We start from the raw sequence: 17,303 nt of genomic DNA on the forward strand, positions 1-17,303 counted from the left end.
TTTTGACAATTTATTTCTTTTATTATCTTCTAGATTCATTTGAACTATCATACTCTACTTGAAGTTTAATATTAAATATATTCAAAAAATTCAAAGTAATATACTTCAATAGTAGAAGTAATACATCATAACATTAGAAGTAACTACGTGGTGGCTGACTTAAAATAAACTATGCAAGGTAATTAAGTTCCCATGGATAATATAAATAAGATACACACAATGATTATTATTTGAAGTAATCACTGTACTACTTTTTTTAAAAAAAGAGGGCCTATTTGGTTCAGATGATTTCTAAATCACAGGAATATGAAAAACGTTGGAATAATATATGAATGCACGTGACAAACAAATGATTGGAAAACATGAATTTTTCCTACACCGAGCTGAAAAAAAGAGGATAGTATGGATGTTTTCATTCATATGGAATTAGTATATTTTGGAGGATTTTTTTGAGGATTTACTTAGTGTTCCTATGGAAAATTTTTCTTTGAATCCTATGAACCGAATGCATGAATAATATTTACTCCAAAGGAATTGAGATTTCTTTTAGAAATCGTTGAATAATTGTGTTTTATATAGGAACTAATTAAACTATATTAAAAGTAACTTTATTACGGTATTAGAAGTATCTACACCGTTAGAGGAGAGGAACTCTTCACGCCGTGTGTTCCTCGGGGTGTGGTGGTGTCGGTGATATGGGCCCGGGGTACCAAGCTTAGAGGGAAGAGGCCGCCCCCAGTGTCCACGTGGTGCTCCCCCAAGGGGGTCGAGCCCGTGGATAGGTGGCAGCCGTCCCCTCTGAGCCCAAGGGGTCGGGCTGCCCCGACCCCTCCCCACAATCACCATGTGGCCGCCACGTGTGTGAGGTTAGGTGAACGCTCTCCAGCGTCCACCTAACCACCTTTGATGCAGGCGGAGCGAGCGCACCACGCTGCATTGAATGCGGCATGTTGCGTGCCTGACAAGCCTACGACCGGTCTGTGACCAGTCGGTCATAGGCCGAATGACAGATGGGACGGCAACAAGCCGCTCACGCCCTGGTCGTACGTCTGGCGGCGTGTGGCAGGTATGCCCCGTCCATCGTGATGATGAGAGGCTCTGGGCCTCTCATCCAAACTGTAGCCGGTTTGGCCGCACCAGATGTGCCCTAGATTGTATTCCCGGTACATGCATGCCCCCAAGTCTTCCTCCATTAAAAGGTGAGTGAGAGGGATGTCCCCTGTGTCAGCCGGCATGATTTGATGGGCCCCGCACGGCAGCCGACGCGCAGATGACTTCCAAGTTAAGGCACAAGACACACATTTAATGTGGAGAATATTTCCCTCTTCTCTAGGTAGCTCTCGTGGCATATGTGGTAACCCCTTGAGATATAAAAGGAGCTCCAGGCCTACTGAGGATGGGAGGATTCTCCCCCCAGACTGTGGATGAGAGGTTGAACTTTAGCTTGCTCACCAGAGATTTAGAGACTTTGTAAGCTCGGAAAAATCATCATACACAGGAGTAGGGTATTACGCTTCTTAGCGGCCCGAACCTATATAAACCTCTAGGGTCTCACTCTTGCTGAGGGGCCCCGACCCCTCGACATAGCCATACTCTTCCTTTCTTCCAACTCCTCAACTTTCACCCGCTGCCCCCGGCCGAACCAATAAAGGGGGGCCACACAGTCCCCCGCTCAAGGAGATCATCCTCCGACAGGTGGTGTGTGGGCACGTGGCGGGGTGTGTTTTCTATTTTATACTGAGTATAGCCTCCTAGGGGTATAATCTTGTATTAATTTGCTTCTCTCAAAGTCTTAATTCAATGATGCGCAACTCTTTTGCGTATTCTGGAAAAACATGAAGAAATGGGAGATGATTTTTTTCGGGATATCCATATTTTATATATATCATTTTGAAAGTTATCTAAATTTAAAAATAATTAGTAAGATAAATCAATATATGATATGATATTCCATAAATATGCAGTTTTAAATTTATATAACTATTATTAGGAGCACAGCGCACTCCTAATATTCCAAGTGCCAAACATGCATCAGCCTAGGCCCACCCCACCCCACGTCCCGTCATCCCACTCCCACCGTTATCGTAGTAAACGATTTACTCCTATCGCGCACCTCAACCACCCACCTTTATTCAAGTAAACGATCTACTTCAATAATAAAAACAACTCCCCTGCTTCCGATCCCACCCCATGTCCCGCATCGTGCTCCCACCATTATCGGAGTAAATGATTTACTTCGATAAAAACAACTTCTCTGCTTCCGGTATATATTCTATTTTTCCCGTACCCAACCAACCACTCTCGCCCCACTTCCTTTTTTCCTTTATTTCAGATCTAAATCGATCAACCATCCTAGCCCACAGATCGGCGATACACCATGGAGGAGGACGACGACACCGTGGCGGTTGATGGCGGTCGCCAGTGAGCGGTGGCCGGTGGCGGTTTAGGCGAAGGCACTGCTCCGGGCCTCGCTGCCAGACGTTGGGTAACACCTTAACCAGTAAGGAGGTGTTCACCTGGGCCAATAGCAACAACCAGCAGCTACTCCACGTCGACGACATTGATGCAGCAAACAAGTAAGGAAATGACACTCTGATTTGCATCTGTGTACTCTCCTTCAACTTCACGCATGAAGCCCCAATTTTCTTTTTTTTGCAAATCAAATTAACGTGCAATCTCCAATATTACCTAATCTCAATTGATGGGCTAAACAGGTCCTACATTTACACATCGTGCTCCATGTCGTTGGCTGCAGAGGATAGGGTGGAGTCCGCCGGTGATGGAGGTTGTTTGCTATTTTTGTTTTGCTCGTCATCTTTATTGACATGAACGAGAATGTTTTTGCATTTTTTTTCATGCTTGCTAGATGATGGATGGCTACTATTGCGCAATGTCGAGCTCATCTCTATACCACACCGCTACATCCTTCCATGATTCTATCGTCGACTACAGCTCGCCACCCGGTTGCCCTCTCCACAACCAGTCACAAGACATAGACCGTTCTCTTCATCCTTATAGCAAGATCCATATAGCAAGATCCAGCAAAGCCACCCGATGGATTTTTGGCTGAATCATTTTTTTTTCTAGTTTGATTCAGCTGTGAGTAATTTTATCGCTTGTGTGTCATTGAGCCTGCAATTTTTTCATTCATACGACTATTTTATGATATAGATCAACAATACTCTTAGTATCAGTTTTTTACTCTTATACTGTAAATTGAACATATCAGTAAACATATTACTACACGGTGGCTACGAGATCATGGATATATCGAGAGGAAGGTGGTACTTGTTTTACTCGCAGACCACGAAATCTCAGTTTTTACTTTTATACTGTGTATTGAACACATCAGTAAACAATATTACTACACGGTGGCTACGAGATCATGGGCTATATCAAGAGGAAGGTAGTAATTCTTTTACTCACAGACCATGAAATCTAAACAATATTTATAATATTGGTAAAAGAATTACTAGCGTTGTAAGCTGGTAGTAATTCTTTTACAACTGGTGCCATACGATGTGGAGGCATTCATGCGAGTAAATTTGTTACTTTTGAATGGGCAGATGTGGGAGGCTGGGAGTAAATGAAAAACTCCACTGAGTAAATTCATTACTTTTGAAACGTGCGGAGATACTAGAAAAATGGAAAACTCGGAAAGAAAAATAAGACGGTAAATATTTTACTAAAACGCGAAAATAGAAAAACTACAGAGAAGGAACGGAAAACAAAAAAAATGGATGGTTAATATTTTATTGGGCCCATTGATGAAGCACAGATGAGATGGAAAAGAGAAAAAAAGAAACACGGAAGGTGGAGTGGTAAAAAACGAAAAAAACCGAGAAAAGGTAGGACGCGGAGGAAATGTGGGGTGGTAAAAAATGGGAAAACTGGAAGGAAAGGACGTTGTGCGGCGCTCGAACTAATATTTCACGCTGTAGAGCGCGGAATAGCGCTACCGTTAAATTTAACTTGTTTAATTTGAAAAATAAATTAACAAATTTGATATCAAATTACACGTTCTGTTTAAAGTCAAATTTATTGTTTTTCTTCTACCGGTATAAATTGAATTTGGACATGTATGTCTGTGGAGTGACATGTCACATATTTTACTATCTTACTAAAATTTTTTATAACTTTTTAAGTGACATGTAAAAACGAGCAGACATTGTTTTATTTAGAAATGACGAGAAGGAGAGGAGACCGCCCGGGGGTGCATTCATGGGCCAGACCAAACAATTCGATTTGATGATTCGATCCTCTATTCGAAAAATTCGGTCATTTAAATATGGGGACCAAAGTATAATGGTAACAAAATTTGAAGACTCAGCTATTCGGTTTAGTTAGCTGATTTCAGTTGAGCCAAAAAATCGTAAAAAATAATTGCAAAAAGTTCATCAACTCATCGTGGTCGACTCCACACCTCTCAATTCCGCCGTCGTGGTTGACGATCAAGGAGGCCTTCTCTTCCTCCTCATTGTCGCAGCGGTGTCCTCTAGGCTAGTGCAGACATCAGGCAAGACGCATTATAAGCTGTTTAGACCAATGTGACGTTGGCATTAGCCATAAGTCGCCGAACGGCGCGCGGGTGTTGGGCGAGGCGGCGATGGGTCAGTGGGGTCTTGGAGAGGTGTTGCCAGAGCGTAGGAGATGAGAGCAGGAGGAATAGACGACCTGGGGGGGGGGGGGAATCAGATTTTTGTCAGTGGGATGGGCTATACAGGTTGGCTTGGTGATATTTCGGTCAATTCAATTAATCGTGGTAGATAACTGAAATGGCTGTATTAAATTTGATTGGTTACAACTGATAGCCTTTCGATCTTGGTTACTTTGGTTTTGGTCTCGGTTAATTCAGTTGTTATCTTTTATTTATGGACAATTTTGTCCAACCTCATGCCCGATTGAGTTTGACTAATATCCATGGAAAGGGTGAAACAATCTCTAATGCCGCATCGATCAGTCTGTTCATCAAGCCTGACCCTGACTACAGGCCAACCAATTGGAAACAACTTGGTCGATGACAATTGCATCGATGCGATATATCTGACAGGTTCACTTGTGAATTGTGATCGATTACAGCAAAGTGCTGGAACGAATGTAAAGATAAGCAATCTATAATATTAATTATGTTAATCAAATCTTGTATGCTCTATACAACGAGAGTTGCTATAGAGATGAATCTGAGGTTGAATGTAGTAGTAGGAAATAGCTCTGTATATCAGTAGTATTATTGTAATTTACTCATTAGAAGACAGAGGGGGACCTTGTTTCTTTTGTATCGTAATGAAACCAAGCATAAATAGAGTAATTCTTGTAATTTGTAGCTGCATTTATGGCGCTCCCTATTACAGACAGTTAAGGAAATTGCAAGATATATAGAGAGGCATTTTTCTTTTTTATTGAGAATTTCATTTGAGTTTACAATTAATTCAAGACTTCAAGTAGATTATGGGTTTAGATGAAGCGATGAGGCAAGACCGACATGGCTAATTCTGTCAGCCCTTCCTATACGCCCGCTTGCCGCTGCTACAGGTACTAGAACTTGTTGCTGTACCAGAAGACGCCCTTGTGGTCCTCGGACTGGATGTAGATGCACTCCTTAGCCTCGCGCCATATCGCCTTGACGATGGGTGTGGGATCGAACTGGTAGTACTCGCCGAGGATAGGGCGGATCGCCTTGGTCGCCTCCACAGCGTGGTAGTGCGGGATGGTAGGGAACAGGTGGTGCACGACGTGTGTGTCCGTGATGTTGTGAAACACTCGGTTAAGGAAGCTGTAGTCGCGGTCCACGGTGGCGAGCGCCCCGCGCAACCAGTCCCACTCGCTGGAGTCGTAGTGTGGGATCGCCCGGTGAGTGTGATGCAGGTACGTGACGACCACAAGCCACGCGTTGACGACAAGCAGCGGCACGCCGTAGACGCGCACCACCCACCAAAACCCGTAACCCTCCGCAAGCCTGTACAGCGCGAGCGACACGGCCAGCATGCCGATGTCCGAGATGGCGATGAAGACGCGCTCCCGCCCCTTGTAGATGGGCCCAGAGGGATCGAAGTGGCTGGCGAACCTTGGGTACTGGCGACCCCAGGTGTTGAACACCAAATACATCGGCCACCCGACGGTGAGCTGCACGACGAGGAGCAGCAGCCGAGCGACGGGGTTGTTGTACTTGTACACGTATGGGGAGTACCACGGCAGGTCGGACTTGAACCTGGGGACGAACACCTCGTCGCGCTCCTGTGAGCTGGTGTTGGAGTGGTGCCGTTGGTGGGTGTATTTCCACGAGAAGTATGGCGCTAGGAGCCATGAGTGCAGGACCAGGCCGAGGGTGTCGTCGAGGAGTGCGTGGCCCGAGAACGCGTGGTGCCCGCACTCGTGCGCGATGATCCACACCCCGAACAGGAAGCACCCCTGCGCGGCCCAGTAGAACGGCCAGGCGACGAGGCGGAGGACGCCTGGGAGGGCAGGGATGACGACCAGAGCAAAGTAGAGGAGGCCCGCGGCAATGGCAAGGTCGTGGAGCAGGTAGGAGAATGACTTGATCACGGAGCGGTGGAAGCAGTGCGGTGGGATGGCCTTTCTGATGTCGCCCAGCGTGAACGGCGGCTTGTCCACCGGAGAGCGCTTCACGGCTGCATGGCTGCCGGCACGGCGGGGCGCCTCTAGTTTCTTCCCCTCCTTCACCGTCGTCGGCCGGCTGCTGGTACCCATACGTACTGCTGCTGACCGCAATTACACGAAGCAATCAGTCAACACGTTCATAGTGTTAATTTACTGGCGAATCGAAAAAAATAAGCAACGGGGAGACCAGAAGACGAATTATTAAGGGAAAAACACTAATTTTTCATTGATTGACGTGTGCATCTAGCACACAGGGAAGTCGCCATCTTCTGTCGTTCCTGGTATGACATGATCAAGTAAGTCTGAATTAAGAATAATATGACAATGACTCACCACAACACTTGACTCATCTTACTTGGTTTAGATTGTCTAATGTTATATCTTTTAAGGTTTTAGGGTATGTGCAATCGTCATTAATAAGGAGCTCTTTTGCTTGCTAATTAGAAATGTTTGCTGACAATGAAAAGATAGTGAAGAGAGAAAATATCGTTGTTATGCTTAACAACAACTCAACATTAAATCTTATTCTCTATGAAAACATGCTTTCATGAAGTGAAAAGAAAACGAATAAAAATAAAATAAATATGTTTAAGTTAATGGTTATAACTTTTATCATCTTAACTAACTATTGTAAAAACACGGTCTAAATATTTTTGCAGTGCCTAATATTGTATATTGGGCTGAACATTTACGGGCTCGAATGAAGCATTTGACAGGAAAAAAGCAAAACACTAGTCTCTAATTATGACATGTAATCATCTTTTCTCGCTAGCTAGTTTGTTGGTTTAGATTTTTCATGTCCAAAGGAACATTAATTTAACATAAAAGCAAGCGTGAGTCATAAAAATGACCTTTCTTTACTAGCTTGTTCAGATCGTCTTATCTTCTACTGGTGCTCGACAGAACCATTTAACACAAAAATATAAAGCGTGGACACATGAAGATGAACCATTTCAGATCGTCTTCTGAAATTAGTTTTTTCATTTGCGTCCGAAAAAAACCTTCTAACATCCGGTCAAATGTCCGATATAAGACAAAAAAAAATTTCTTTCCACGAACTAAACAGTCCTAAAAGAGCAAGTGCGGCACAACCGCACAAGATACTGTCACCATCTCCATATTCTGTTCACGTTGGCGTGGTGTGACTGGCGGTCTGGGTTCATTGCGTCATTCATGGTATAGCTATATCGTTATATATATCTTTCCCATGTTCCTAATCTATCTCTCTCGTTTTCTGTATGTACGTTTCTCAAACAACTAAATGGTACACGTTTTGCAAAAAAAATTATATATGAGAGTTTGCTTTAAAAATCATATTAATCTATTTTCAAGTTCTTTATAGCTAATATTTAATTAATCACGTGTTAATCAATCGCTCCGTTTTCCATGTAGATGGGAGGGGTTCCCAACCCCTCCAAAAGAACGCAGCCTAGCTGTGTTCGAGAAAAGAGAAAGAAAAAGATTAATAAAACATGAGAAAATATTAGCATATAGTTTATTCAGTATTAAATATTCAAACTTAAAAATTAGATTCATACTTTTATATAGAATATTCTTCAAAAGATATATTGTTTAGCAGATAACTTTTGGTCCTATGTCGAACGCAGCCGGCGGCAGTGTTGACGTGTGCAGATTAACTTTGGACTTTGCTGCTTTAGCTTCTGATCTCCGAAAGGGAAAGGAGCTTAGATGGTGAGATAATCTATAGTCAATAAAGTGGTTGGTGTGAACTTAGGAGAACAGCACGCAATAAATGAAGAAAATATCTTTTTATAGCGTATAATCGAGTCAATACGTACGCACTATTTAGGTTGCTTTCATTACAACGGATTGAGAGGAAAGATTCCTCATTTTCCACATGAGCACTTCTCAAACTGCCAAACGATATATTTTTTATAAAAAAAATTATGTACGAAAGTTGCTTTAAAGAATCGTATTAATTCATTTTTTAAGTTAAATAATTAGTACTCAATTAATCGTACCCTAGACCATTCTCAACCAAAAAACCTGACATGGTTTCTATAAACTTCACATCATCAAGAAACTAGTACTAGACACCACTCTTTTAATGCAAACACTACTATTCCATACTTAAATTTAATGCTCTTTATCTCACATGATGTCTTGGATATTGTGTATAAACCATGTCTCATGCAAGACATGGTTTTCTTCTCTTTTCCTCATTTATTCACTTGCCACATCATTTTTCATCCTAGGTGGCAGTTTATTTAATACTATGTACACCATCCTAGTCATTGGGTTGGGAATGACCTAATGGTTTACCGTGTTTTGCTATCTTAATCTTCTCCAATCCTCTTCTCTCAAACACTCTCTTAGTTTAAATGCGTGATGTTTTCTTTCTTTTCATCGGTTTTAGATGCTACAAGCATGCCTATTCAGGCGTATAATGTAACTATTGCGTATGCACTATTTAGTCTAAAACACGTGAGATTGTTTTCTTCGTCTGATCAGTTTTAGATGCAACAATCCATATTCAAAGCCAACGTACGTCAACAATCAGAACTAGGGTAGGTTACACTAGTCTAATTTTTTATTAATACAACTTTTGACAATTTATTTCTTGTATTATTTTCTAGATTTGTTTGAACTATCGTACTCTACTCGAAGTTTAATATTAATGAATATATTCAAACAATTTCAAAGTAATATACTTCTAATGTTACATTAGAAGTAACTACGTGGTGGCTGACTTAAAATAAACTATGCAAGGTAATTAAGTTCACATGGATAATATAAAGAAGATACACACAAGGATTTTTTATTTGAAGTAATCACTGTATTATTTTTTTTAAAAAATAAGGGTCTATTCGGTTCACACGATTTCCAAATCACAATAATAGGAAAACGTAGGAATAATGTACGAATGCAAGTGAAAAATAAAGGATTGGAATACATGAATTTTTCTTACACTAAGCTGAATAAAAGAGGATAGTGTGGATGTTTTTATTCCTATGGAATTAATATATTTTGGAGGATTGACATAGTATTTCTATGAAAAAATTTTCTTTGAATCTTATGAACCGAATGCATGAATAGTGTTTATTCCAAAAAGATTTCCTTTAAGAATCCTTCAAACCGAGCAAGGCCTAATTGTGTTTTATATAGGAACTAACTACACTATATTATGAGTAACTTTTTTACAGTATTAGAAGTATCTACACTGTTAGAAGAGAGTAACTCTTCACGCTATTAATTAATACACTACTAGAGGGAATTAACTCCAAAAGAATAGAGAAGTAACTCTTTATAATATTAAAAGTAATTTTTCACAGTATTACAGATAACTACACTGCTAAAGGAGAACATGAATAAATTATAATGATTGATTGATATAGTAAATCTGAAAGTAGAAGGCATAAAACTTTCACAGTATCAAGTAGATTTGAGAATGTTATAGTGCATTTTTGTTTTATTTTGTTGCTTGTGCCTTCGGCCTGATTTGTCACATATCATAGTGGCTGGAGATAATTTTAACATAATTCGAACTAACATATGGGAGTAATTTACACATGAATAAGATGTAACCACAAAATATGTTTCTGTGGTTGCCCTGCACGTGTAGCTGCGTCCTTTCTATAAAATACGTGTGTTACGATCATCTTCACATGGACCTTTAAAGGGTGTGTAGAGATTATTTTAGTTCAGAGCAAATGTAAGATAATCTTCTCTAAAGTCTTAGACACATTAATTAGATGCATGCGCTACATGTAGACGCATTTACATTATGTGTTTATTACTAGTAGTGATACGATATACACTGGTCATTTGTTGCGTGCTAATAAATATGTAAACAGTTTTGTATAACACTTCTACTAATGGAAAAAGTCTCATGAAACCCTCCAATTTTACGTGAATACGTGTAGGACATCATTAATTTGGGTAGTGAAGAGCATATAGACGAGTGTATAATATTATGTAACTTTGACGCGATCTCAAACATCATATTTGAATGTTAGAGGGCTATATATATTGAAGCATGTGTAATGGTGTCTTTTATGGCGTGCGGTTACGTTGTGTCAAAACGTGACTGGCTTCTAATAAACAAGACTCATTTTTTTTTTTATAATGGAATTATGGAAGCTTATTCTAACATGAGATTTTTCTTGTAATGAAATGCTACTACCATGACAGACAAAAGGGTTGAAGTGCGAGGAGCCGAGGAAGAAGCTAGGCCCTCGCACTGCATACCCGGCCCAGCGCACATTTCCTTCAAATCAACTTACCTCCCCATGATGAATAGATACTAATTTCACAACGGTTGATATCCAAAAAGAAAACTTGCATATATATATATATATATATATATATATATATATATATATATATATATATATATATATATATATATATATATATATATATATATATATATATATATATATGTAAAACTGATAAGAAAGAACAAGAAACCCGAGAAGGCTAGGCGACCTGGAAGACTGGAACTGAGAAGTATATATGAAGAACAGATAGGGCGGATGCTTTTCTGGTTTCTCCTGTCCCTTCCCTTTTCCTCCCAAGGATACAACGAAACGGGGTAGCTTATGCTGGCCGCGCCTCTGAACCAGTTGGTGCAAGCCTCTATTTAAAAGCTGTCCATCAAGCCCCAAATCGAACGCTAGCGGAGTGTTATTGACATTATTTTGGATTGAACGAAATTAAGGTGTGTCACCGTATACACATTGAGGAAGATACATGTCATCTTTTCGATTTTTCTTTTGAAGACTCGCCTTTTCTTATATTTTGAAGTACTACCATGGAGTGTTGGAATGGATACAGATGGGTATTGAAAGAATCAAAGAAGGTTGATGTTTACAGACCAGCAGCTGCCTCCCTTGTTTTAGGCCTTGTTTAGCTGGGAAAAAAATTTAGGTTTTGTTGTTATATCAGATATATGGACACATATCTGAAGTATTCAACGTAGTCTAATAACAAAATAAATTACAAATTCCGCCAGAAAACTGTGAGACGAATTTATTAAGCCTAATTAATCCATCATTAGCAAATGTTTACTGTAGCACCACATTGTCAAGGCACAATTAGGCTTAAAATATTCGTCTCGTATTTTACACATAAACTGTGTAATTGGTTTTTTATTTTGTCCACATTTAATACTTTATGTATGTCTCTAAACATTTGAACATTTGATGTGATGGGTGAAAAATTTTTGTCTTAGGAACTAAACAAGGCCTTATTCCAAGACAATGTCACAGATGGTACTACAAGTACACGCTGACACATTTTAATATTACGAGCTTAGACACACCTCTTATTTAAATTCGTTATTTCAGATTTATAGTAATCTCTTCGTCCCAAAATAAGTAGTGCAGTTTTATATTTTTTATGTTAAATGAAGTACTATTTATATTTTATCATCTAATAAAAATAAAAATATTAACCATACAAAATTTTCAAGGCGAATAGGGAGTCATCGTTCCTCCTGCTGCATCCGCTCGCATCCATCCTGGTGAGCACGTCCTCCGCTACCGCCACTCGTTCGTCTTATTTGAAAACTTTTTATTATTAGTATTTTTATTTTTATTAGATGATAAAATATATCTAATAATCTACTTTCATGTTGTATCATCTAATAAAAATAAAAATACTAATTATAAAAAAAATTTCAAATAAGATGAACGGACGGCGGTGGCAGAGGATGCACTCACCAGGATGGATGCGGGCGGATGCAGTAGGAGGAACGACGGCGCCCTGCTAGGTGGGTGTCTAATTTTGGCCGTTGATGTACTCTTTACTATACTATAATTCAAAATTTCCGATAGTAGATGAGGAGATGAACATAATTATTTAGCGCAGTGTACTGAATTGCTACGGTCTCTGCATTCCTGCTCAATAAATAAATAAGGTTTACTGGTCATTGTAGTGTCATGGCACACTCTGCCATTGAAACTAAAACGTCGACAAGAAAAATGATTTTTTTTCCAAGTCTGACTTTATTTCTCAGGTTGACTAAAAAAAATTTCCGCTTGTAACCAGTTGCAAAAATAGAGAGAGACCCTATAGATCGAGTCCTTTATGTGAAAATCGATTTGCAAGGCCCGCTGTGAATCAATTTTAGCAAACATGATTTTCACAAGTAGGATCTTAAGTGCTCTGCCTGCAAAATATGGAGGCACTATTAGCGTCTGTTTGGTTTGGAGATAAAGTGGGATGGGTTAGACATATCCTAGTTTTTTTGGGATGGGATAGTTTCAGTTGTCTGTTTGGTTTGTGGTATGGGATGGTTATAGTTTTTTTTTTGTTTGGTAGAAGGGATTGAGGTGGGATGGGATGGACGGCTTTCACGGACCGTTAGGGCCATCTAGCTCCCAGCGGCTAGCTCGCAGCGAGTGGCGAGCATTGGGGTGGAGGAGCTCGTCGGCGCAAGCAGAGGAGAGGCGAAGGCGGGTCGCGGACGAGCGGCGACGGTCGCAAAGGTGGCGGCAGGGGCGGACGAGCGGCAGCGGTCTTTCACGGAGGCGGAGGCGGTTGCGGACAAGGTGGCGGCCGGGCGCGGAGGTGGAGATGGTCGCGGACGAGGCGGTGGCCAGGCACGGAGGCGGAGGCGGTCGCGGACAAGGCGGCGCCTGGTCCCGGAGGCGACGCGGTCGCGGAGGCGAGGCGAGGCACGGACAAGCGGCGGCGATCAGTCGCGGAGGTGGAGGTGGAGGCGGTTGCAGACGAGGCGCCGGCTAGGCGCGGAGGCAGCGGTGGTCGCGGACGAGGTGGCACCCAGTCCTAGAGGTAGAGGCGGTCGCAGAGGCGAGGCGAGGCGTGGACGAGCGGTGACGGTTCGGTTGCGGAGGTGGAGGCGGTTGCGGATGAGGCGGTGGCTAGGCGCGGTAGCGGTGGCCGGGTGCGGAGGCGGCCGCGGTCGCGGACAAGCAGCATCAATCGTGGATGAGCTGATGCCGTGCACTCGTCCCAGGTGGGACTAGTTTGTCCGGCTCTTTTTACCGGATCGATTGGTACCAGATCTGAGACGAATATTCCTCTCCTGAGACCAACCCATTGCACTCACCCCTCAACCAAACACCCCTAAAAGTGGGTTCATCCCATCCCATCTCATCCCAGCAACCAAACATAGCTAGCGGCTAAGTCCTCCATCTCTTCTCTCTCGGCTCTCTCATGTCACCTACTACATCTCTCTCACACTTCTCTCCTAGCTCCATCTCCTCCCCACCTCGATCCCTATCCACCTCTCCTACTCCTCCCTCTCCCGATCTTCCTCTTCCACTCCTGCCTATGACTGTGCCACGACGGCAACAGCAATTGCGATGATGACCGTGATGGTGACAACGACGACAATGATGGCGCGACGTCAACATCACAAATCCATCGTTGTTGGGCCTTGGGTGGGCCTCGGCTTCAGCAACAGAGACTGGCAACGATGGTGACAACAGCAGCAGACGGTGGTGACCGTAGCGACCCTCCCCTCCCCTTCCCCCTCCAAGTCTAGCTAGAGGGGTGGAGGTAAGCGATGGCACCGGTAGAGGGCGACAGCCAAAGAGGGGATGGCGACAATGACCACTCGGGGACTACGGATTGGCGGCGGGTCACCATACCCACTAGCAAGAAGGTTGGATTCGAATGGCATCGACAATGCTCAAGAGGGCGGGGGAGCAAGGGCGGATGTAGGGAGTTGCGGAGAAGGCAGATCCAACACTAGCAGTGTTGGGGAGCACCAGATCCGCCGCCTGGCGCTGCCCATCCACCGCGACGACGACCACGACATCAAGTGTGTCGAGGATGACAGTGACCTCTAGCGCTCGGCGAGGGACGGTGGATCCGGCTGGACTAGATTCATGATGCTATGTATTTGTTCTACTTGCTTTGGATTTGTGAATTTGTGATGTGGTTTTGCCCTTGTTCAACGAATTAGTGAGGCTGTGGATTTGGAAACTTTGATCTTTGAATTTGTGAATGGGAATTTTTTATGGGATTGGATCGGATGGGGAATCCTGGAATGAGAATGGGATGAAAGCTGAAGCCGGCTCAAATTTTTTTTTAGTTAGAAAATATAACTTGGCCGACTGTTGCCGGCTGTTCACCTGTGAAAATATATGCCTTAACTCACAGGCGGCGAGGTTGTCCACATGTGAAATTGGTTATCTGCGAAATTCATTTTTCTAGTGTATATTAATTAATTATACATGAAAGACCGGTTATTCAAGACAGTGCATAATTCTCTTGATTTGTGTGGACTCAGAGCATCACGTGCAAGACTAGCATGACTCCGATAAATCATGAGTGACGACCAAAACATCACGCTTCTTCAGTAGCGTACGTGACACGCCTTTTAATTTTGTTTTGTTCTAAAATAATGCTAACAGAACTTGCGTTCGCCTTGGGGCTTAATCGGCAGCTTTGAAAGGGAGAAATCTATCCATCGGACGTCTGATCACTCAAAAAAAATCGGACGGTCAATAGTTAACCAACAAGTGAAACATTAAGTTATATATGGTGAAATAAAAAAAATCAGCAACTGAAACATTTAAATATTTTATGAAACATGGTGAAGATATACGTTGAAATATATCGCTGTCATGTATGAAACAACGAGTATGAACGGATTGAAACATATGTTTTTCTTTTATTAAAATATAATCATACGATATCTTGTTGTAAAGATTAATTAAAACGAATACAATGGTGTGATTGGATCATAGATTGGATAAGTAATTTAAGAGAAAAAACATTTTGAAGCTTGCTAAAATACATAAATGTATGCATGGATGAGGTGGAGAGAGAGGAGAGAGAGTAGTAGCAGTTAGTTTCAGGAATTTTGTGAAACACACTGAAAATGCACATTGAAACTTGATAGCATGAAACATTTAGTTTTAACGGCTTGAAACACATGTTTTTCTTTTGATATAATATAATCATATGATATCTTATTGTAAAGATTTGATTGCAACGAATACAACGGTGTGATCGGTTCGTAGATTGGATAAGTAATTGAAAAGAAAAAAATATTTAAAGAGAGGAGAAAAGAATGAAAAGAAACCTTTAGCATGCATGTTACAGTGAGGTTCCTCCGATCCATCGAGCTTTTTAGTAGGGTAGATGAGACGCCAGATATTTCTGTTTTGTCGGACATGCAATACAAAGCATTTTCCCATTTTAAGGGGTGTTTAGATACAGAGGTGTAAAGTTTTGGAGTGTCACATCAGGTATTATATAGAGTGTCGTATAGGGTATCCGGGCAATAATAAAAAAACTAATTACAGAAATATGTCATTAAACCGCGATACGTATTTATTAAGCCTAATTAATCCGTCATTAGCAAATATTTACTGTAGCACCACATTGTCTAACCATGGAGCAATTAGGCTTAAAGCATTCATCTAGCATATTAGTCGCAATCTGTCTAATTAGTTATTTTTTAGTCTATATTTAATACTTTGTATAGGTGTTCAAACGTTTAATATGATAGGGTAAAAATATTTAGGGTGGGATCTAAACATGGCCTAAATACAGGCATGCGACAACAGATTCAAAAGCGGCCTGCACAATTAATATATACATGCCTGCATAATTTCGGAGAGTAAAGACCAACAGTTACCACCCGTAAACTTTTCATCATATCACATCGAACGTTTAGACACATACAGAAAATATTAAATATAGAAAAAAACTAATTACACATATTGTGTGTAAATTACGAGATAAATATTTTAAACCTAATTAGTACATGATTTGATAATATGGTGCTGCAGTAAACATTTGCTAATGACGGATTAATTAGTCTTAATAAATTCATCTCGCAGTTTACAGGTAGAATTTTTGTTATTAGTATATATTTAATACTTCAAATATATATCCGTATATCCGATATGATACGTCAAAACTTTTCACCCCTGGAACTAGATAGGCCTAAATAAGCAGACGAACTGAATTGTTCTGGGCAGTGGTAGTTAATTTAACTGTAGTCTACAAATCGACTATGGCTGTGTTTAGTTGCAAAATTTTTCTTCAAACTTCTAACTTTTCCATCACATCAAAACTCTTCTACACACACAAACTTCTAACTTTTCCGTCACATCGTTTCAATTTTAACCAAACTTTTAATTTTGGTGTGAAGTAAACACAACCTATATAACCACAACGTAGAACTAAACACAGCCTAACTCGAAAGAAAAAGAAAAAAAAGAGAGAACCGTTGGTTTCGTACAAGAGTTAACTCTTCCCATATACTCTTAGGTAAATGCATTTATTACAAAGGTGATATTAAGAAAAGAAGAAGAAAATTAGATATAACCATATAACTAATTTATTATATATATTAGCTTTAATTCTATTTTTTATTAGTTTATAGCTAGTTAGCTCTACTATTGAACTTGCTCGTGGTATAAGTATTTAGAGCAAGCTTCATAATAGCGTCGACTACTAGAGCAAGCTTATTAATAGCGTCGACTACTAGCTATCTATAAGGCTATAACTTATGCTACTTCCTCCGTTTCACAATATAAGACTTTTTATTATTGTCCATATTTATTTAGATGTTAATGAATCTAGACATATATATAGACATATATATGTGTTTAGAGTCATTAACATCTATATGTATGTGGATAATAATAGAAAGTCTTACATTGTGAAACGGAGGGAGTATTAGACTTGTTCTATTAAGCTATGAGCTTATAGATTAGCTATAAATTTATCTCAAT

The 17,303-nt window shown here is 40.8% G+C and overlaps 1 protein-coding gene across 1 annotated transcript; it reads right to left on the bottom strand.

Annotated features, from left to right (window-relative positions):
• Positions 1 to 5,271: 5,271 nt before the first annotated feature.
• LOC4343026 (fatty acid desaturase DES2) lies at positions 5,272 to 11,191 on the bottom strand. The gene is made up of 2 exons (XM_015789789.3): positions 11,068 to 11,191; positions 5,272 to 6,716 (listed from the first exon to the last, which is right to left on the bottom strand). The coding sequence occupies exon 2, from the start codon at positions 6,706 to 6,708 to the stop codon at positions 5,536 to 5,538; it is 1,173 nt and encodes a 390-aa protein (XP_015645275.1). The 5' UTR covers positions 6,709 to 6,716; positions 11,068 to 11,191; the 3' UTR covers positions 5,272 to 5,535.
• Between the last annotated feature and the right edge of the window lie 6,112 nt (positions 11,192 to 17,303).

The sequence above is a fragment of the Oryza sativa genome, chromosome 7 (genome assembly GCF_034140825.1).
Source record: "Oryza sativa Japonica Group chromosome 7, ASM3414082v1".
Taxonomy (NCBI): Eukaryota; Viridiplantae; Streptophyta; class Magnoliopsida; order Poales; family Poaceae; genus Oryza; species Oryza sativa.